The sequence below is a fragment of the Paramacrobiotus metropolitanus genome, unplaced genomic scaffold, assembly GCF_019649055.1.
Source record: "Paramacrobiotus metropolitanus isolate TYO unplaced genomic scaffold, Prichtersi_v1.0 Parri_scaffold0000004, whole genome shotgun sequence".
Classification (NCBI taxonomy): Eukaryota; Metazoa; Tardigrada; class Eutardigrada; order Parachela; family Macrobiotidae; genus Paramacrobiotus; species Paramacrobiotus metropolitanus.
Genome location: NW_026570224.1, coordinates 2,684,978 through 2,706,285, shown reverse-complemented (window position 1 = coordinate 2,706,285; position 21,308 = coordinate 2,684,978). Strand labels below are relative to the sequence as shown.

At 40.5% G+C, this 21,308-nt stretch overlaps 5 protein-coding genes and 1 long non-coding RNA gene across 7 annotated transcripts; 1 reads left to right on the top strand and 5 right to left on the bottom strand.

Annotated features, from left to right (window-relative positions):
* Positions 1–1,183: 1,183 nt before the first annotated feature.
* Positions 1,184–7,187, bottom strand: LOC129600832 (retinoblastoma-like protein 2). The gene is made up of 17 exons (XM_055499442.1): positions 6,859–7,187; positions 6,563–6,678; positions 6,272–6,493; positions 6,119–6,198; positions 5,659–5,784; positions 5,380–5,599; positions 5,070–5,298; positions 4,827–5,011; positions 4,245–4,467; positions 4,093–4,175; positions 3,739–3,998; positions 3,354–3,544; positions 2,929–3,123; positions 2,777–2,857; positions 2,408–2,605; positions 2,150–2,329; positions 1,184–1,766 (listed from the first exon to the last, which is right to left on the bottom strand). Exons 1-17 carry the CDS (start codon positions 7,012–7,014, stop codon positions 1,539–1,541), a joined length of 2,973 nt encoding a protein of 990 aa, XP_055355417.1. The 5' UTR covers positions 7,015–7,187; the 3' UTR covers positions 1,184–1,538.
* A 365-nt stretch (positions 7,188–7,552) lies between these two features.
* LOC129580596 (uncharacterized) lies at positions 7,553–8,909 on the bottom strand. The gene is made up of 3 exons (XR_008689370.1): positions 8,680–8,909; positions 8,367–8,459; positions 7,553–8,216 (listed from the first exon to the last, which is right to left on the bottom strand). It is a non-coding gene; the product is annotated as an uncharacterized LOC129580596 (long non-coding RNA).
* A 513-nt stretch (positions 8,910–9,422) lies between these two features.
* LOC129602774 (FMR1-interacting protein NUFIP1-like) lies at positions 9,423–12,503 on the bottom strand. Its single transcript, XM_055501924.1, has 9 exons — positions 12,036–12,503; positions 11,452–11,662; positions 11,136–11,297; positions 11,009–11,065; positions 10,695–10,777; positions 10,503–10,606; positions 10,287–10,406; positions 9,824–10,020; positions 9,423–9,733 (listed from the first exon to the last, which is right to left on the bottom strand). The coding sequence occupies exons 1-9, from the start codon at positions 12,152–12,154 to the stop codon at positions 9,659–9,661; spliced, it is 1,128 nt and encodes a 375-aa protein (XP_055357899.1). The 5' UTR covers positions 12,155–12,503; the 3' UTR covers positions 9,423–9,658.
* A 121-nt stretch (positions 12,504–12,624) lies between these two features.
* On the top strand, positions 12,625–13,769 carry LOC129601743 (single-stranded DNA-binding protein, mitochondrial-like). Its single transcript, XM_055500620.1, has one exon. The coding sequence runs from the start codon at positions 12,791–12,793 to the stop codon at positions 13,433–13,435; it is 645 nt and encodes a 214-aa protein (XP_055356595.1). The 5' UTR covers positions 12,625–12,790; the 3' UTR covers positions 13,436–13,769.
* A 198-nt stretch (positions 13,770–13,967) lies between these two features.
* LOC129601734 (ras-related protein Rab-2A) lies at positions 13,968–17,683 on the bottom strand. Its single transcript, XM_055500610.1, has 7 exons — positions 17,495–17,683; positions 16,335–16,406; positions 16,047–16,197; positions 15,088–15,292; positions 14,674–14,742; positions 14,518–14,566; positions 13,968–14,452 (listed from the first exon to the last, which is right to left on the bottom strand). The coding sequence occupies exons 1-7, from the start codon at positions 17,538–17,540 to the stop codon at positions 14,397–14,399; spliced, it is 648 nt and encodes a 215-aa protein (XP_055356585.1). The 5' UTR covers positions 17,541–17,683; the 3' UTR covers positions 13,968–14,396.
* Positions 17,684–18,241: 558 nt separating this feature from the next.
* On the bottom strand, positions 18,242–21,183 carry LOC129601857 (uncharacterized). Of its 2 annotated transcripts, none has more exons than XM_055500767.1 (5): positions 21,006–21,183; positions 20,141–20,633; positions 19,782–19,952; positions 19,261–19,500; positions 18,242–19,031 (listed from the first exon to the last, which is right to left on the bottom strand). In XM_055500767.1, the coding sequence occupies exons 2-5, from the start codon at positions 20,319–20,321 to the stop codon at positions 18,430–18,432; spliced, it is 1,194 nt and encodes a 397-aa protein (XP_055356742.1). In that variant the 5' UTR covers positions 20,322–20,633; positions 21,006–21,183; the 3' UTR covers positions 18,242–18,429. The 2 variants fall into 2 exon arrangements, with proteins under 2 accessions (XP_055356742.1, XP_055356748.1); XM_055500773.1 differs by lacking the exon at positions 21,006–21,183 and adding an exon at positions 20,960–20,977.
* Positions 21,184–21,308: the final 125 nt, after the last annotated feature.

Genomic DNA, 21,308 nt, shown 5'->3' with positions numbered 1-21,308 from the left:
CTCACGGTGCTGTGTGCTTAAATTTTTCATGAAACGCACAGTCACCATGCACCAAGCGATAAAAGTACAGGGAAAACACCTGCAAGTACTAAATGATCCTAAATATGGCTTATACCATAGTGATAACGTACCTTTCTGTTAAATTGTTTATGTACTTACAGAAACACGTTTTCTGTACAGCATAATAACGCGTTGGAAAGTCTATTTTCTCCCTGTAATATCACTGTAGGTGGCGCGTCCTTTTCCTGTGATTTTCGTTTTCGGCCTTTTGGAGTCGTCAGACAGACTGGAGAACTCAGACACGAACCATCGAGAACTGTTCGAAAGTTGTGAAATTTTGCTTGATTTCTAGTGGTTGATTTCAGTTTTTACGCTTTTGATCGTCTGACTATCCCAACATGGGGCATAAAAACATCTACTTCCAACATCCCCGAAAGTTCGGTCCCGGATCTCGAAGCTGGTATGTCATATGTGTTGAAGAACCCATGAGTTGTTGTTGAATGTGGAGATCTTCATTGGCTAAACATGGTTGGTTGGTTGTAGTCGAGTTTGCGGTAATGGACACGGATTAATAAGGAAATACGGTCTGAACACCTGCCGTCAGTGTTTCAGAGAAAATGCTAAACAGATTGGATTTAAAAAGGTACGCTATGTGTCTCTGTTGAAAGTTATCTGGTTTTCGCCGCTTTCTCTATTTCGTTACACATGGGGCTGTTTACAGTTTACCGTTGCGCAGGCTCTTAGTCTTAACTTTAAAGGGTTCATAACGATGACCTGTGGTTCATCGCATTGAAAATACTTTTATCGTTTGAAGTTCAAAATGTACAAAGGTCCTTCTTTGTTGCAGCTTGATTGAGGTTTCCGAATAACCATGCTTCCTGAAAAATCAAGAGCGCTGATCGTTTCGAACTGTTGGTGTTGAGTAATATGCGCGCCTTTGAGTTTTACATCCGCTTTACCAGTTCTTGTTACTACTTGGCCTCTTTCGATTTGATGGAAGTCCTAAAACTTTAATAAAAATGCAGCCAGTGACTGGGTTTTTGGCACTTGTGCATTTACTTAATTGTAATTTGTCAGTAAGTTCAAAATTTAGTAAGTATTCTAAATTTTTGTTCAGTTCTTAACACGCTCGGGTTAGAATTGAAGGTTTTTTTGTAAGTTGGATCGTTTATTTGTGTGAGTATGTCTGTTTGCTGTTAACGAAATACCATTTTTTGACAAATTGCACCGCACTCATGAGTATGACACCAGCATTTCCAACTGAAACACTAGAAACAGCTAAATTCGTAAAAAAATATGAAAAGCCCACTGCGTGCCCATAACCTAAGCGTTATCCCAACAAGGACGAAAAAGAATACCGAATTCTGAATAGAGAAATATTACGCGCAAAACCATAGTCAACCATGTTGCACATTAACACAAAACGCAACCGCTACAGATAAAAAGACTTACAAAACGATAAAAATCTTTACGGATCTCATAAAATTTTAAACGTCTTCGACATCATGTCGAAGAAATCCGAATATGTACTATTAGCCTCATGGCAAAGCTGGTGGTATCCCTTCCGCTGGATTCGTTGCCGAAAAAGTCACGGGGAAATTAATGCGGATTCCCAATCCATCCGGCGTTTTCATGTACGGCGAAGGTATTTTTGGGGATAAGCTACTTGTCCTTCGAAGTTTCTTTGGTGGAGAGGGACTAAGTGTGCCATTGTCGGGTTTCTTTAATTTGGCGGGGCTATCCAAATTAGGAATACTGAATGCATCCTATAAACAACGCAGCAAAGTATATTATTTTTACCTTACAATCTGTTGCATTAATAAGCTTAAGCCTAGTTTGCATATTACAGTATGCATATTATCACTTTTAATCCAGTTAATTTATTAAGCTTAAAGCGTAACAAATTAACTGGACTAAAAGTGACTAAACACTAACAGCTCCAAAAGCAATGTCGGGTATAATGGCTACTCACAAGGATTACCTCTAAATCGAAGTTCATTCCTTCATTTTGCGACATTTAAATTTGCACGTATAATCATATGACTGCAAAAAATTCTAAATTCGATATATACTGCAACTACAGTATATGAATTTAATTCACTAGATATTAATGGACATAATTATACAAATACAGAAATATTCAACAAACCTTCTGTCCCGAGACTCCAAATGTAAACGTAAGAACTTTTCCTCCAGGGTTAGCCGGTGTAAAATACTCAGTCTCTCGTTTTAGCGGGGATACGTAGACATTTGTAGCAGGATGTATCTGCCGGCGGGCAGTATTTGAACTAATTTTCGGTACCGGACTAAGAGCGATACCGGGAGTTCCCTAAAATCACAGTACGCAAACAATTAGAATAATGGTTTTTCAGTTTGGAAGTTCGAAACAAAAATGGGGTTTATTTACCATTTTCTTGCGGGGTGAGAATTTAGCAATAAATCCTTGCGTGGAGCGCACGAAAACTTTATTGTAGAACTTGATGATGTCACCCCGATTGCTTCCTTCTTCGGGATCGGAAGCAGTCGAGCTACTAGAATGCTGACTGCGAGTCCGAAAATCAGGCTTCTTTTCTTCATCGGGATCGATAAGTACATTCCGATATACCTAGAAAACAAATCATTTTCTGCTGAAATACTTGTCAACTGCAGAATCTAAGCGTTCATATTACTTATATGGTATTATAATTTTGATAACTGTTACAGTATCTGGTTATTTTGCATTATTTTACTTGTCAGTCAGGATGCAATAATTTAAAACTGCGCCCTTAATTCTTACCCGGCTTTCGGCCTGCGGTTGCGCTCGATAAGCATTCATAATCTGGTGAAACGAGCGGTCCAAGGCATTCGCCGATTCAAGCTAAAAGATCATATCAACCCGAATTAAACAATTCCTCGATATAGCTTGAATAAAAATTTGAAAAAACGAACCTTTGCAACAACGTACGCACAGCACATGAGAATTTGATCCAGGTGTCGATCGCGCAATAAAGTGATGTGTTCCGTCAAACAAAACTCAAACAATGTGAACATCCTCTGAAACATGTGGTGATCTTTTTCCACAAGAGAATCAAATCCCAGCTTATCGCAGAGGTCTCGCAAACGCGCCCCGGCTAAAATGTATATCTAGAACATCAAACAGTAATATAAAAACGGCATCGGTACAGCGTGTGGTGCAATTCAGCTTAGTTCCGACAACCAAACAGAAACCAGGTAGCATTTTTCCAAGTTATAAAATAAAATATTTTTGCTGCAAACTCCGCTCATTTTTTAAATTTTTAACCACCGCATTTATTGCCTAAACCGAATGATACTGCTCTCGTCAACACAGGATGCTACGATAACAGCCACCTTACTTTTCGAAAAAAGAGGTTTATCGAACTGATTTTTGGTTTTGATGCTGTGGTAGGGCTGCCGGGAGAAACGAAAATCTGTGGCTCCGTTCCGTTGGCAGAACATATGGCAATCGGTGCTTGCCCAGGACCGGGTGAGGCCAACAGCTTAATTTCTTTTTTTCGACCAATTCCACCAGGAGAAAAGAAGGGCTCTGAAAAATAATTTTTTATTCCATCTGGGCAATTAGGCAGCTGCCAGAACAGAACAAATCATCGAGTTGTTCACGAACTATGCGTGTCATGCACGGCACCCTAACGTCTCGGTTATGGAAAACATGACAGAATGAAAGCCGATTATCGTACAGTCAAGAAATCATCAGCGGTCACACCAACCGCAAACACTGACCTGAAACAGGACTAGTGGGTGTTTCCTCCAGTGCGTGTGGCCAGCACACATCTTGCGCAGGGAGTACTTTTTCGGACTGAATTTCCGCCCATAATGGTGAATTCGATGCCCACACATACTGCTCTAGAATGCTTTCCTCAACGGATCCGAAATGCTTCACGAGAGTACGGGGGAGGGCCTCCAAGCGAACAACCAACTCAATGATTTTAACAAAGTCAAATGGAGCTAACTCCAAAACATCCAAAGGCCACGGAAACATCCTGCAATGTACGTGTATTTCGAACATTACGTGCAATTAATTTTGTAAAATATCTGATTAAAAATGAAAAACAGTACTGATCTATGACGACTTACTTAGAACAATTGTGCGCATAAAGGACAATTTCCGTCGCAAAAACGAAAACACCCTTTTGCAAGATCTCATTTTCGGCAAGTTTCTGAAACGAGGAACAGTTGTAATGTAGGCCCGAGTAGCCACTTCAGTCCACATGCTGTTTAAAAGTCACCCTTAGTTTATCCGGATTCGATACCGGCCGGCTTCTCTCAAAGATGAAAACATCCTCCAAAATTTTGAAGTGCCAAACTTGCGCTAAGTTGAACCGATTCCTGGCCAAGTTTTCGGAAACGCCAGTTTCATCCTCTTGTTCGTTATAAGATGATACGAGCTTCTCGCGGTACAGGTCCGCTTGTTTAACAAGATCGTTCGAGATGTCGTTGTCACAGAATTGTCTAGATAAGCCACATACAGCGAATAAAACTACCGTAATAAGATACAAACAGGGCGTCAGCGGTCAACATATAGAAACCTACAACAACTACCGTAGAGTATTTTTCTGAACATACTATGGTTGTTGTAGATACCTAAATGTTGGTAACAAATTTGATATGTTCAACGACCGAACGCTTTTTTCTCACTTACACATAATATCTGCTAACACATATCTGATTCTGCGCTTTACGTATCTGTTATCAAGTGTAAAATATAATCGAAATACCAGCAAATTTTCTAATGTTTTTGTTAGTTATTTTATTTTCTGCTACTTAATCTTATTCTTCTTATTACATTTTTATTTCTTATATTTTCTTACGACAAAATGTTGACGAGATTTGTGCTCGGAGCGGGCAAACAGCCTGTACACAGACTGTTGAGTTTGTTCACGAGATCGACAGCGGAGGTCAGAGCCGGTGTCTTTTTGGACTCTTCAGCTTCGCGTCGTTCCAGAGCACTGCACGACGACGCCGGCGTCAAAGGCGCCGATGACGAGATGACCGACTACGGCAAGCTAACATAACTTATCGGTAACGGAACCGAAATCACAGGCGGTACTTACAGGCAGCGGCATCACCGGTGGTGGCGTCTTAAAGTCCGTACTGTCTAGTTTCCTCTTATGATCAGACTGCAGATCGCGGCGATGTTTTAAAATGTCAGTAACATCCGTAATATTCGACGGATCACCACCGGCTTCAGGATTGGCAACATCCCTCGATACCAACAAGACGCGCTCATCCACAGCACTGCCCACTCGGATCGAATAGTCGTATGAAGAGCTTATGCTATTCCTAAACATAACAAGAACGCCATCATGCCGCAGTGACAGAAATCCATTAATTTTGAAATAGATTCGTGTCTGCGACTCCTACAAGTTTTTATCGTAATTTTCCGGAACCAGCAATCCTGTGAATTCCACTGGATCACAGAATACTGCTTTTTCCTTGACCATTGCCTCCATTGCCGGAACGAAACCGTTCACGTAGAATCCCAGACAATCCTTACATACTCCATCGTAATGACTGCACAAGTACGGTAGTAAAGAGAATTTGCGCTCGTTCCCGTCATTTTCTTCAGCTTCTTTAGGCAAAGCTACGAAGATATCGCTATTTCGAACAGCTTTCCCAGTTTCTTTTTAACTGACTTCCTACCTTCGGAGTTTAAATTGAGAAGTTCCGGTCTTTTAAGGCTCACGACATTGGTGCGAATACAATCAATCACACAGAGAAACAGATGATAAGTGGCCAAAAGATCATCCCGCGCAGCAGGAACCAAACCTGTCAACAAAAAATCAATCCAAAAATTAAACGTGCAGCTAACAATCAAGTGTAATATCCACTTGATCCATGGTTTTTTGATGGTTTTTGTTATATCCATGGTTTTTGACGTGAATATAATTAATATTAGATGAAAGTGTGGCGTAATATTTATGAAGTGGATATGACACTTCATAAATATTACGCCACACTTTCATCTAATATTAATTATATTCACGTCAAAAACCATATTATAAGAGAAAACAGACAAACAATAAGAAAATAAACGAGTAACTTTGAAAAAAAGCCCGGAAACTCCAACTCAAAATTGTACGCTCAAAATTGTGTTACTTACGACGAATATAAACGAAAAAATCCCAAGTGAAAACATAGACGTCAATCGGCTGAACTATTTTCGGACCCGCGACAACTTTCCTAAAGTGGCAACAATGATAACGATTAATCATTGCGGAAAAGCGGCATTTTCGGAAAGAAAAAACAGACTAACTGCTTGCGTCGCAGAGTAATTAGTTTTTCCGCCACGGGTGTTTTAATCGGTTCGGGATCGAGGGGATCGCGAAAAATATCCAAGAAGATTTGATCATAGCGCTCGTAAACCGTCCGGGAGATTTGGAAATATCGTTCCGATTGCGAAATGACGTCGCGCACAACGGGATTCAGCGCAGCCATCTCCGTCCATTTGCGCACTCTCGCGTAGAAATTCGTAACGCTAAAACCAAAGAAACAACATTCCACGTACTATTCCGCAGCGCCAGATAATCAGAAATCCAATCCTCACTTCATGTTGGTCGCTTTTAAAAGCTTAATGAGGACCACTTTGTGTTCAAAATTCGGAGCTTTGCTGGAGATGGCGAAAGCGTAGGCTCCGGGTATTAACCAATCCATCGCATCACCCTGTTAAATCATTCGAGGATTTGCACACATGCGCAAACAATAACAAAAAATGAAACCTCACAGTAAGTACTATACACAGCCTTTTCCACACTTTCCTGCAAGCGCTGTGCCGAGTGCTTTCAGCTTTCATCTTCGAAATGAAAAATTTTACTGGAAAAATATTCATATTAATGGCGTTACCTCCAGAGGAGCGTTCTCTTGCTGAAGTTGTTTAAGCTTCGCGAAAACCTGCTGTCCAATCCGTTGGTCAACACTGGCTTCCTTCAAAATTGCCAAAAATCTCGTTTTAGGCTCGTTCAACGAGTCTGGTGTCTTCTCACGCCCGCGTGGAGCCATTGTGTTACAAAAAAGTCGATAAAATAGCGGAGACAGCAAACAGTATGTGTCAACAATTAAAACGATAAAAATTGCAAATTAATAAGTTATTCTCACAAAACGAAAATGTCAAAAGAAAGTCAAAATGCAAAGATATTGAGTTACACTGTTACAGTATTAATAAATTAAGTACCGAATGACTGAATCATAAACAAAACGCAAAAATCTTTGGTTCGGAAATCCTGGAGCTGCTTTCCGCTGGCGCTTACTTCTTCGTGAAAGCTGACAAATCAGAACTTACGAGTACCGCCCATTTCAAGTAGCAGAATGTGTGTTTTGGCGGGTTCACACTCGTAGACGGTCACCCTGTGTAGGTTGCCCATTAGCCCAAGTACTTGGTAAAATCTTTTTACTTCAAGTATTTAATAAATACTAGTGGTGGTTGTTAACCACATTCTTGCACCGAGCGCGAGCGCTGTTCTCCGGTAAATGTTCACATTCATGTGGCAGTGCAGCATATGTGTTATTCGAACTCATAACCCACAATTCATTCGAAAAATCTAACTGAAAGCATCTTTATTGAAACTAACAATCACATTTTGTGGCATCCCGCCTCAGAGCAAGCATGCTTTTGATCAGGTGGAACAATAAAAAAACACGGCTTAGGTTTATCGACAACATTCAGCGCTGCGTATTCTTCCAATGGGCTTCGGATTTTACCATATTACACAACCCAATCACATTTTTGACATCACGTTTCAGTTCAAAATTAATTTTTTTTATCGGCCACAACCTTCTTTTTCTCCAGTTCACTGATCTTTGCCTTAATCGCGTTGAGATACAGAAGCATTCGTTGCAGTTCAAATTCAGTTGTGGTTGAAGTGTACAGTTCCGCACGGCTTGAAGTAAGGCTCCGGCCAACGGACGTTCTAGCATACGGGAGCAGATCCTCAAACTTGTCAAGATAGCAGGTTCCTTTCTCACGCAAACGCTTTTCTTCTTTCTCTTGAAGTGTCAACAAAAATTGAGGCTCTCGGTATTGTACAAATTCACAAGACAACGGATCCATTCTTTAGACCATTCTTTCGTCCGTTATACGTCGTCGACGGCAGCTCTTGGTGATTCCGTCAAAAGAGAAAGAGCAGAGAAACTTCCCCGGGTTAACTTGATAATGGCGACGCAATATAACAAAAGGCTGCGCAGCGATGCGATGAAAAGTGAAACTGCAAAGAGAATTCGATATAAAAGCTGACATCATTTCGATATAAAAGCATAAGCCTGAATATTTTATTATTTGTTTTTTTAAAAATTATTCCACACTTTGCTTCAAACAACATTGCAAATATTACTGCTAACTTGTAAATGAATCTTACCCACAGCATCGCTAGGTAGTAAACAGGATCCGATACGAAAAATTCACGCGGAAGACAAACACGCACAAGCCAAACACGTACGAGCCCACAAATCTGCAAGAAGACAAAAAACTATTTACCATCTTTCAGTTGCGCATAATGCAGAACTGTTGTAAAATACGACACTATCGACAGTACGGTAGACGCGAACCACGGTAAATTCCCAGAACTCACATACAACGGAGCGTCACGAAAGGCCAATACAACAGGTGTCGAGGTTGAAGTAGTCAATGCCTAAACTTAGAAAGGCATTTTAGTCGGGGGTTCTTCTCACCTGTCAAGAAAGTAGAACCTTATCCCAACCGGCCGACATAGTCAGAAGATCCGGACGAGTGGCAAACGGCGAACCCAGTTCTGATGGCAGTCGAGGATGTTGCAAGATGTGGCTGGCATACTCCACAGTATGATGGGCGAGATCTGCAGACAATCTGGGGATTGTCAGGATGCAGAGTAGCATATTTCGTAAGTCATTTGCAACAGATTTCGCTGGAGATAAAAGTAAATGGTTTTATTGAAATTCTCACCAACAAAATTTCGCAATGCAGATTACAAAATCAAAATTTAAAACCATGAAAATTTAAATTCAGAATTAATAACGAGTCTAACAACACCAAGAATTATTGCGCGCTTCCAGTACCATTAAAAAGCGATGTAAACCACATCCATTCAACAGCACGTTTGCTCTGCAATACCACTTCCAACGGACATGAGAACTTGTGGAATTGGAAAAGCGTGACCCACGCTCTTCGTGGGACAGACAAAATTTTTCCCCTTGACGAAGGCTTAATTGCAGCACCTCGCGCTTCGCGCTCGGTGCAAATAAATATGATATGGATCAGTCCTGCCGGTGATTGGTGACCTGTACTTACTCCGTACTTTTGGAAATACTTTCATTTTTGTTTTCATTTTCCCAGTGTACTTAAGCAAGCTTTTGTGGTATTGTTTGTTTGTTTATTGTGGTATTGTTTGGTATAGTACTGTGAGTTCATTTTTGGGTACGACAATCAGGTATTGTACTCGATATTCCTTCACTGTCTGCAAAAAACAGAAGGTCGTCATAACGGAATTATTCCCATGGCACAGCCGCAAAGGCAACATTTAAAAACGATTTGCGTATACTTCAGTATAAGCACAGTAATCACACATCGAAAATGTTCAACTATGCACACAAAAGCTATTCACGATCAAAATTCTCGAACAGATTCAACAAATTCAAGGGCTCATGGTCAGCAAATTATCTTCCCGTCACTCTGCTAATGCTTGTTGCACAAATGAGCAATACACTGGAGAATCTGATCGTTCTCTGTCTGAAGATCCTTTAAAACTAGCTGCAAAACAAAATCAAGCTTTATAAGCATACCACTGCCACAGATATAAATGTTCATCTGAAAACAACGTAAATATTCGAATTCGGTTACCTTTTCAAACAAAGTACGTGGTTTCCTCATGGGCACACCATGTTCAGATAAAAACGTCGAAAATTCCGCTTTGACTTTGGGTAGTCGTTTAGGAACACCGATATATCGCTGTAACTGGCTACGCACATCACCTTCCACATCTATGGGCGCGGCAACAGGTACAAGGTTACACGATACAGGCGGATCCGCTCTTTTCTCTGATAATAAAACTATGGTAAAACATCACATACAAATTTTAGATTTCAGTTATATAAAGAAATATAACATTTTGCATTTATGCAATTCCTGCCGTAGAATAGCTATACAATTATTAAGTACAAAGGCAGCTCACAATACGCTATTGTGTGAAAGAGGATTTCAAAATAAGCAAATCCTAATAAGTAATAATCATGAATTCATGCGCTTCAAGGTTCTGACACATTGTACCCGCTGGACGCCGTATGGATTCAGGGTGTAATTTTACCGAATTTTGCGGGGAGCTCTTCCGGTGGCTCGGAATCAGATTCTGAATCCAGATACGTGGACAAACTAGCCAAACCGTTGAGGCTAGACGGTGCTTCTTGGTCTTTCACCTCCGAGTCATCTACAAAAAAAGCATCGACAAAGCAAAAAACAAATATAAAAACAAATCTACCAGGAAGTGTTTTTATGGATGCGAAATTCTTGTGAGGAAGCATACCAATCTCTCCATCACTAAGTTCTCCTACATCCGAGGAAGCATGTGCAATTAAAGCAGGGGCACGAGAGGCACTCTGTGCGCACTTCATGACACGCGGATATCTCCTACATTGAATACAGCCATCCAAAACTGAATATTAGGAGAAGTTAGGAGTAAAACGGAAAATATTCAGATAAAATTACAACTCGCTACCGTGCTCGCTCTTCGCGCCATCTTTTCAAATCCTCGGGCGTTTCTTCTGGTTTGTTTTTATTGACCAAGGCAGACAGGTGCACCTAAAAACATATCTGTTCAAACATAAAAATTCGACATCAGTGAAATCGTAGCGAAGTTAAACTATCGAGTAAAATAACTACTCATGACTCGTACTTACTTTCGTAAGTACGTACTTATCAAAGCGCTTCTAGCAAATTAGTAAAATGCTCTCTATCCCCACAGAATTTCGCAAAATGTGCAAAAGGTAAAGTAAGAACACCAAATTTCGAATTACTAAAAGATTTACTTACGATTTCAAAATGAACTTCCACGGATTCAAACACTCCAACAAAATCGCACTTTGGACACTGAAATATAAAATTTCAGAAAAAATGTTGCCGGAAGAAGACCAGATCACAGCTCACAAATTCCACTAACCTTCAGATGTTTACCCATATGCTCGTCAAATTGGGCCCTACTCCGGAAATCCTTCTCACACACATCACAAAATATTGCGCTGCCTGCAGACCGAAACGGCTGCGGACCTCGAAAACGATTTCCGGAATTAGAATGGTATGACAAAAATCTCTGCTGACCACCCTAAGAAGTTTAGATACACATTAATATTGCTCTGGAATCAAACCCCAAATTTTAGAGTAATTTCCTGCACTACCAGGGTAAATGTACTCGGTACATGCTACAAGTACTAAGGAAATATTATTTCAGTCCAATTTATACAACTAAAGCCACTAACCCTTCCCCGCATTGGAGAAGGCGCGAATCCTCCTCGAAGCGGCATCATGCCTCGTGGCCGGTGACTGAAAAAATTCGGCTGAAAGGGAACGGGATACGGCTGATGACTGACATGGAAGGAACTGGGAGCCCTCATCTGTGCGCTGTGGTGAGGAGGAGCAACAGATGAAGGACCAAACTTTCCCATAACTGTTCTTGCAGGCCTTCCTCCTCTGCAAAATAGATGACTGACGATTCACGATTATATAGTTTACAAGTTCAAGCACAGCAATAACCTGCGAGAAAAAAAACATAAAAATTACTGGGCTTTTCGTAACAGATGTTAGACACTTTCGAGAGTCGAGACTTTTCCAGGACAAATTTACAATGCATTGATTCCAGAATCAGACGAGAAATACAAGTTCATTACCTTTAATTTCCACCTAATACGGATTATACGGGTATATATAAGCTCGATAAACAATGTAGTAATGATGCAGTATTTATTACCGAAATCTATTTTTTCAAGCAAATCTGTAACACAGCCAACAGTTCCATAAATCAATAAGCTGATAGCCTGTAAGGAACTCCGCCGCTGCAACAAACCTGTACGAAGAATGGAGACTGTGATGCACACGAGGTGTAACTTCATTGCCCAGATTGCCAACAATTCCAGGAGTAGAAGGATCTCGGAATGGATTCCACAGACTGCGATCCATGACCATCACACGATCTTTAATTCTTAATCAGTTTGGGACGCTACAAAACTTTTGCAGCAAAAGTAGCAAAACCCACGGAAGCTTTGGATTTTGGAAGTCTTCAACAAAACTGTGACAGGAGAATGCGCTAAGGAAGTCGCGTACTGTTTTTAGTCGCGTAAGGAAGTCGCGTACAGGAAGTCGTCGCCTTAGTCTCCAAAGTAAACGGAAAAATCAAAAACTCTGTCGTTTTTTTACGGCTAGATAGGGGAACATTAAACGTTTTAAGCACTACAAAAATACATAAATATCATATGTATTTGTCTGCAGGACCTATTGTTCTGTACTAGACTGGTGAAATTATTTTAAGCGCGATTGCGAAATCGCCGGATATTACAGTAAGTCGCCGGATATTACAGTAAGTACATTACAGTAAAATCCAGCTGACTATTCACACAGTAGCTGCCACCTCGCGCTGTTTATGGGGGGCCCGCGTTAAAGAAAATTTTTACCGTTTTCAAATTTTTACTGATTGCACTGCCATCATTACAATATTTAAAATTTCGAACGGTACGACGAAGGAGAACGAAGTGAACTTCTAATGCAGTTTCTGTTGATCCTTTCATGCTAGATCGCTTCCGCGTTTTTCCAGCTTGCGAATAAATGGCTGCGCGTTGCGCTTTCGCGGCCGTTGGTCTGTTGAGAGCTCCCGCAGTAAGGATCACAGCGATCTCCTCGTTGGGTTCGAGTGGGACTCCACGAATCTGGAACGTGAAAGACGATAATACTCGGCATTTCACAACCAGTAGTAATCCTTTCCAAGCAGGAACTCCGACCAGTGTGCTGGATGACGAAGAAGAGCCAAGCAAGCCTAAATCTCAGCCGAGTTTCAACACTAAAGCGCACTTTGGCGGTGCCTCTGGACCCCAGGACGTATCACACTTGGAACGACTGGAAAGAACGGTCAACCTGGTAACTCTGATGGGCCGTGTTGGAGGAGACCCGCAGATGCGAGGAACTGAGGAGAATCCGGTTCTGCTGTTTTCGGTGGCGACCCATGAGAATTTCCGCGATACAACGGGTGCTATCATGCAGAAAACGATGTGGCATCGTATCGCTATTTTCAGGCCAGGATTGCGGGAAACTGTGTTTCGTATCTGTAAGAAAGGCCATCGCGTCTACGTCACTGGAGTTCTGAACTATGGAAACGTCAAGGATCCCGAAACGGGCAATATGCGGACTATCGCTACCGTCGTTGCTGATAATCTCATCATTTTAAGTGATCCGGCCGGCCCAGTTTCGCCTTAACGACTCTTGCATACATTAGTACATTACCATTCTGATGTGCCGGAAAATTTTTTACTTGTTAATAATCTTATGGTTTTATCCAGACATTGCAGGAGGGAGTGTTTGGTTTCCGTTTGTGCGCAAACGGCAAATCTCATTTCTTAACAGTTACTAATTCCCCGTAATTGAATCTTATGTACTATAATCATTCGGCGGTTTGCATTAGATTATTTTCGGAAGATATCCTGGGTTGTCCTCTGCTATTTTTTCACGATTGCACATGCTTACAGGAAGCGGCTCATCTTTGTTGTATGTCTGGGAATTTATCCATATAAAATAAAAAAAACAACTGTTGCTTCGACTTTCTGACTGGCGGGATGAACCGTAAAATTGAGCTTAAGCAGTTAAGCTTGTCATAGAAAAAAGATTTCATTCTTGTTACTGTGTTTATTCACGCCAGCAATACATCAAAAGACGATGCTCTAGAGTAGCCTGAACTCTGAAGTTGCGAGGACAAAACAAACATTATAAGATTGAGGGAGATCATCGTCAATTTGAGTGCTCGTTATAAAACTGCCAGCAACACGAACAGGTGTCGGAAAATCCGGAGGACGACCCACAAAACTCAAAAACCGCGCACCGATAAACACCAAGCACATGAAATTCGGCATGTAAGAAGGATTAAAAACATAAGAATGTTGGCAAAAACATTCATCTCTGACACAGACGAAAGAAAAATCGAACTAAAATAAAACGTACATCCAAATCAAAAAGCGCACGGCGGCAACTCGGCTAAGGATTAATACAAAATAATTAACAGAAAGAGTCTAATCAGAAATAAACATAGCTCACGTGACTAAAAAGGAGAACCCAAAATTTCGACAACGGGACCTGTGTTCAAGGGCTTCTGTTCAGTGAATGTCAGCAATCTCCCACCAAGTGCTGCTAATGCCGTTCCCGGCATTGATGTCCTTTGTCATCCTCAGCAACAGCCGCCAGACTGCGTAGGTCCAGCTCCTCGAGCGCCAGCTGCTCCACCTATTCCCAATTAAAAAGGTGTTACAAATGCACAACAAAATACATTAATGTTTCGTGCCATGTACCTCCAACACCGGATGTAGCATGTTCAGGTCCCAGTTTTATTCCATTGGCCTAGGTGTCAACCGCGAACAGTGAAAATTTCGTATCGTATGCAATACTGTGGATTACTGCAGCATTCTAAATTATTTTTGACACATCTGTAAACTAAAATGTTGTACCTCGTTCTGAATATCGAAAACTCCTTCCTGAATTTTGTCATAAATTTCTTTGGCGGTATTGATAAACGCCTAAAACAATAGCATAACACAATAAGTACGAACAACAGTTCACCAAGACGCTACCATAAAACCTAATAAAATGCAGCAAAAAAAACTTTTCAACCATTCCAAATTACAAAGTGCACTACAGATAAGGGAACCCATTCAAGAAGGGATCAATTAAGGCATTTGAAAAATTAATCATATCTTTATCGAAAAATGTCGAGCGCACTGATTACAGTTATGTGTTGTGTCCTTATAAAAATTAATATAAATGCGCTTAATATCCGTCACATCTTTCATTTGCAAAAAATTTACAAAACGAAAACGTTTTTAAACCTTCCATTAATTAGCACAAACTGTAATAATAAGTACCTCTTCCACATTCTGGGCAGTTTTAGCTGATGCCTCCATAAATATCATGCCATGTTCTCGTGCGAACGCCTCACCCTCCTCACGTTTAACTTCCCGCCTCGACTCCAAATCGCATTTGTTACCGATCAGCATAATGACCATATTTGAACTGGAATGTTGGCGAGCATCCTCCAGCCAATTCGTCAAATGATCAAACGTATCACGTCTAAAATTATTTCCATATAAAAGGTGGTCTCACACCTACTCTCTTGTCCGTCTAGGTCATTAAATTACTTATCCATATTCGCATATCTGAATCCGATAGTATAAACAGACTTGAAAGGAACAAAAGGTCAAAAGGTATATCAATACAAATTAATAAGTAATTTCCAACTATCCCATATCAATCACATTTTTTTACATCGAGAATAAAAGTCGAGTTTTATTCGTGCGGATCAAAATATAGAGTAAATACTCGTACAATTATGCTGTCAATTGATTACGCGGTCACATCGATTCGCTCAATTTACGACTTCGCCTTTTAAAAATAAATATATAACCTCAAACACCCAAACAGCCACCAAAAATTTAATAACGCCTATTGGTTATGCGGATTGCTAACTGAACATGCGTCGGTTGACTAATAATACGACAATGCATGACAAACAAAACAAACATGTGCACCCGGAAACCATTAGTGTTTTGCACAGGAAAACATGCAGCCTTCGTATGCGCCCGTTCTCGACAAAGTCTATCACGAGTAAAGCACGAGTAGTAATGTAATGACAGTAATGTAGTTACAATTTTGCAAACGACATTCTGCCTGTGTAGTGTGTACTAAGGAATTCTGAACTGTCTGGAATATATACTAGAATTAGTAGCTATTGATTTTCAGGATTCTCACACCATTCGCATCATTATTATTACGAGGTGATTACTTCGTATTATCACGATTACCATATTATGCAAAACTACAATACCTGGTAATGTCGTAGACGAGAAGAGCGCCAGCAGCGCCGCGATAATATGATCGCGTTATGGAACGAAAAGATTCTTGTCCAGCAGTATCCCAGATCTGCAATTTAATCTGCTTCCCGGCAATAGTTATCATGCGAGCGCCAAACTCCACTCCTACAGATTGGATCAGTTTACGTTCAGATCACTTCATTACACGCGGTGCAAAACAAAAGAAGCTCCAGATTTAGTATACACTTTTTTCAAGCAAAGCAGTTCCATCCTAAGCAGAGATATTACGTAACAAATTTTACCAATTGTGAGATCATGAACGGGCTGGAAACGCTTGTCCGTAAACTGAAGTAGAAGGCATGATTTTCCGACACCTGTATAAGGATGAATAAGACATCATTAACAAACTGCTCCACAATCCAAGAGCAAAATGTTATACAGCACTACCTTATGTATATTTAATAACAAAAAGTAAGACAGAAATAATCTAAGTACTTAATAAATGCAATGCATTACATAAAAATATTAATGACAATAATTTCATAAACATGGGGTGTCAGAAAAGGTGTGTCGGCCGGTTCGCAACCCGTAAAGCTGCAGGGGAAATAGGACATAACCAAAATAAATTAACCGGGAAAGCTAGCTTGAAATGAGAAAATAATTTTTCACATGATGCTTAAAGATTTATCGCAACTCATCTCATGCAAATCATCAAATCATAACAGTATACAGTATGATTTGATGTAATATAATTGACTGTAATATAATTAACTGAGAAACAGTAAATTACTGTAAATACTTCAGTCATCACCATGATATTAAATTTGCTCAGATCACAATACTGTTGCGAATTTTGAACTGGAACTATGAACAAAATTAATAAAAGTAACTGTTAAATTGTAAATGATTTAACATAAGAAACAAAAAGATGCGTTATCATCACTACATAATCAATAAATTAATGCACAGGTAATTTAAGTCGTTTTTGACCTGTACTGAGTCTGCTTTAAAACAGCACATTACTTTTATTGACAGGTTCAGTATAAAATCGACTCCGATTTTCATGTTAGCATTGCGAAAATACGTCTTCCTGACTCTTCCCATAACAAACCATCAAATTCAACCCCACTGAACATTAGCAGCTGTTCAGACAAATGTCACCCTTATCTGCAGTTTCATGGGTGACTAAGTGCTGATCTAAGATCGTAAATGACGGGATACATTCCTGGTCTTCCCAGTTTACACTGTAGGATCAATGAGTGTAAGATATACAACAAAATAAATGAAAAAGCATTGAAAAGTCTGGATTTTTGCTGGAGACTGCAGATTATGTACTTAGATAGTAGCGAATCTAACAGTAATAAGTCATAGAATACAACGATATGCAAATGCTAACAGGTCGCGCTTTGGAAGTGCCATAAGGATACCAAAACAAACGAAACGGAACTTTTGTAATTCTTACCCGTATCTCCAATAATAATATATTTGAATAAATATGCGTAAGACATGATTGAAACAGTAGATTATAATCCACTCCAAATTTACATCCACAACTCCATAAGCAACAAATTCTCAGATAAATGGGAGGAATTTCCTTATAATGCTGGTTCGTGCTTCGCTCTCAAAGCCCAATTACTGCACCACATGGGTCTGTATGCGCACTACGAAACATATGACAACACAACAGACGTACACGGGAACAAAATATTTAACGCACTGTCAAATAGTAAATTGTCGCTACGCAATACATGAGAAACCTGTTTGATCGAAACTGTGTTTATAGCAAATGAACCCGGAAAATCGATACTCGTATAAATAACATACATAGAACGTACGTACTTTACTTTGCACTTTAATACAGCCGCACATACACTGGCTATAATAAAAAATATTTACTTACCATTAATAATATTTATGGTTTTTCTGACTGCTACAACAAAACATTGAATCTAGAAAAAGGCCAGTCGGAAAATTCAGCGGTCAGCTAAAATTATTTTTGAGTTTCTCAGACGCGTATATCGTTTATATTAAATACGAAGTCCGGTTATTTCTCAACAACCAAAATCAAAATCTGATGATTCCGTCCACAAAAATTAATAATTCAGGCATTTCGCTGAAGCAAACAGCCGGACTTTGTTCACTTAAATTTGTTAACCAATTGCCAAATCGGATAAATCCAAATCCAACAACAGGCAAATCGAAAACTATGCACACTGTACCAAATTTAATCCAGAAAACAGTAAACGACCGCGAATTCTCACAAAATCAACCATCACCGGGGACATTCAATAAAAGACTGTAAAATTAAAACTACGCAAATCCATATGATGACCGTGGTCCGTGAGTAACCAAAGCAATGACCATTCTGGCATGGAAATCTCAAAAACGGTAAATTTATCACAATTCAGCAAAGCTATCGTCTTCCAAAACCATCATAACACGCCGCAGTATAATTATCATCAGGCACACCATAATAAACAAAACAATTTGTCTCAGTCCTTGCACAATACGTTCCAGTCGTTGTGGATCAGTGACACCGAATGCTCCAGCAGCAGAAGGTTGCTCTCCTGTCTCCGGCTCGCGTTCCGTCGTAGCTAAACGCTCCCGCAAGACTCTCCTACGCTCCTGCAGAATTTTTGCCTGTCTTTCTCGCATTTCAGTTAGATCGCTCTGCACGGCGCGTGGTGGGGACGATGGCGTCGTTGCTTCTAGAAACGATGCCGACGACTGTGCAACAACTGGCTCGGAAGTTGACTGTGCCAGAGGGGACCGTGGTGGAAACACATAGGCTTCAGAAGGCGGGTCACTACTGTTAAAAGTTGTGGACTTCACCAGCTCCGTTGCGAAATGTGCACGTTTCCCACTGCCTTGACCGGGTCGGCTCTGCAAAGAGCTGGCCCGGGGACGGGCTAATGGCGCAAAGGAGGGGTCATCCACAATGTCTCCAGAAGCTTTCACTGGCTCACTAGTAATGGATGGCGTCAATGATTCAGCAGAAGCTGAAAAAAAGGAAATTAATTAAGTAAAAAAACTGATGCTTTCTTAACTGTAAGCTATATGACATTATACACAGCTCGGCGCCAGTTCTATGCGAAATAATCCTGAACTACCATTTTCTGAGTTACACTGTACAAACAAAGTGGGGTTTCAAAACCTATTTTCGTATATTTTTTTATTTCTTTGAATATTTCATTTCTCTTGACTTTCTCTTGACAAAAGTTTTTGTACCAGAGGTGTCCGCTCGCGGTGCCAAAACAGAAAACGGATTAAATCCATCCACAGTATCAGTGGGTGTGGGCGTCGGAGTGGATGTGTTACCGCTTGTGGAGCAGGACACCAACAAGTCACAATTGGCTGTCTGACACTCAGGACATTTCCAGTTCCGTGAAGCTATTGCCAACTGTCGCCGATGAGAGTCGGGCAAATCCAGCGAACCAATAGCCCCGTTTCCCGGCGTGGGCATGAAGCCTGTGTAAGCACAGAAATTCCAATTAAACTAGGTAACACCAAAATGACACAGCAATCGGTGCTAAAAGCATTTTTTGCGCGGATACGAATCCTAAAGCCAAAATTCTTCAAATTTTAATATTTATATTACAATTATTGTTTTAAATTTATGGGAGCAGTTATAGGAGGCGTCCCTTTTAGGACACTGCAACGCAACCTAATTTTTGTCGAAAATTACAATTAACAAATAAAGCAGTATAAAAAACGGATAGCATCTGACTGAGTAATTCAAGCCGCATTACCAATCAAAGCTTTCAAAGCGGTTCTAATAGACCAAGAAGGCTGCCATGTTTCGGGGTGATATCCAGAAATGCTTAAACAAATTTTGGTGTTGGTCTCGAAGCGTCCGTTAGGCGTCAAGATGATAATGTTGGGAGGCTTCATCGGGTAATCAGGTGGCAAAATAATTCGGCCTATGCACAAAGCCACAATGTTTCAAATTCTCAAATTTTCGCTTTACGCAAAATCGTTTTTATGATCTATTCACGGTCACCATTACCGTAACAATCAAGTTCGCAACGACAACAGATGTCTGTGTACTCCAGTATTCATTATACAGGACGGCAGGACTTACAAATATCGACGTCAACTCATTACTTACCATGGTACAGCCCATTTTCAAACGATGTGTCGGATGGCCCACGTATGGTAAAGTGCCATTCAAAGAGATTGTCCTTGAGAGGTTCAGCGTTGAAATCTTCATCGGGATTTTGACGCAGTTCCTGAGCTTCCCGAAATAAGCGCTTTACTGCTGGATTCCGAGCATTGTACAAACTTTCCATGGTTGCTGTGCACGGACCGTGGCGAAGGAAAGAAACGTGGCTTGAAGCAGCTGCTAATCATACGAATCCCCGAAAAGCAAAGAAACCCAGTAGTTGCATGTGGCAAATGCAAAAGGATAATGAGCGAGCTAATCACAAATGAAAGCCCAGTTAGCAGCCAGGAAATCGCAGCTGTAGATTCTCAATTAGTTAGATTTAGCTGATGGTGAGATGGTCCCCAGAAGGTATTACAATCGTGAATCGCGTGCTGGATCTCAAGAAACATTGATATTCCCCTTCCACTAGCGCAGAATCAGCGGAGTTGTCCAGCAACTATAGGACACAGAATAGATGCGAATAGAATAGATCGTAGAACTTACTAAACAGTCTACAGTAATGTGAGGGCATAGGGATCTCCAACTATGCATCTATCCTTCACGTTAACTCAGCAAACCAGCTGCAGTGCTTCAAGGATTCCCTGCCAACGATGTGTATTGTGCATGAGATCACCACTGCAGTAAGTATACGACAGGTTCCAAAGATAGCGTTTGCATATCTGACTTATCGCTTTCGACTGTCTTATTATCCTCCAGTAAATGCAAGTTATCATTATTCACATAGAAGTAGAAGTATAGAACGAAACTATTATTTTACATTACAGAAATAGACAATGCCGTACAGGCGGTACAGCCTACAGGAAATTACCGTGAGTTAGGAAAGATATTACACTGCCGACAGTGCCGAGTCACAAGAACGATATGGTGAAACCGCGAAAGACAAAAATATTTCTAGGATTACAAAACCTTCCAGAAAAACCTGTTTCTTGCTGGTCTTCTATATTCCTAAAGCACACGTGTACGCAATAAGCATGCTGCAGGCCACATCACACGCTGTACTCACAACACTATGAAGTATAAAGATACCAGACTGCGCTCTGCTTTACCACAACATAATTACCTATATACAGTACTTAATAAATTATTATCTTTAATACCGCGATTAAAGATT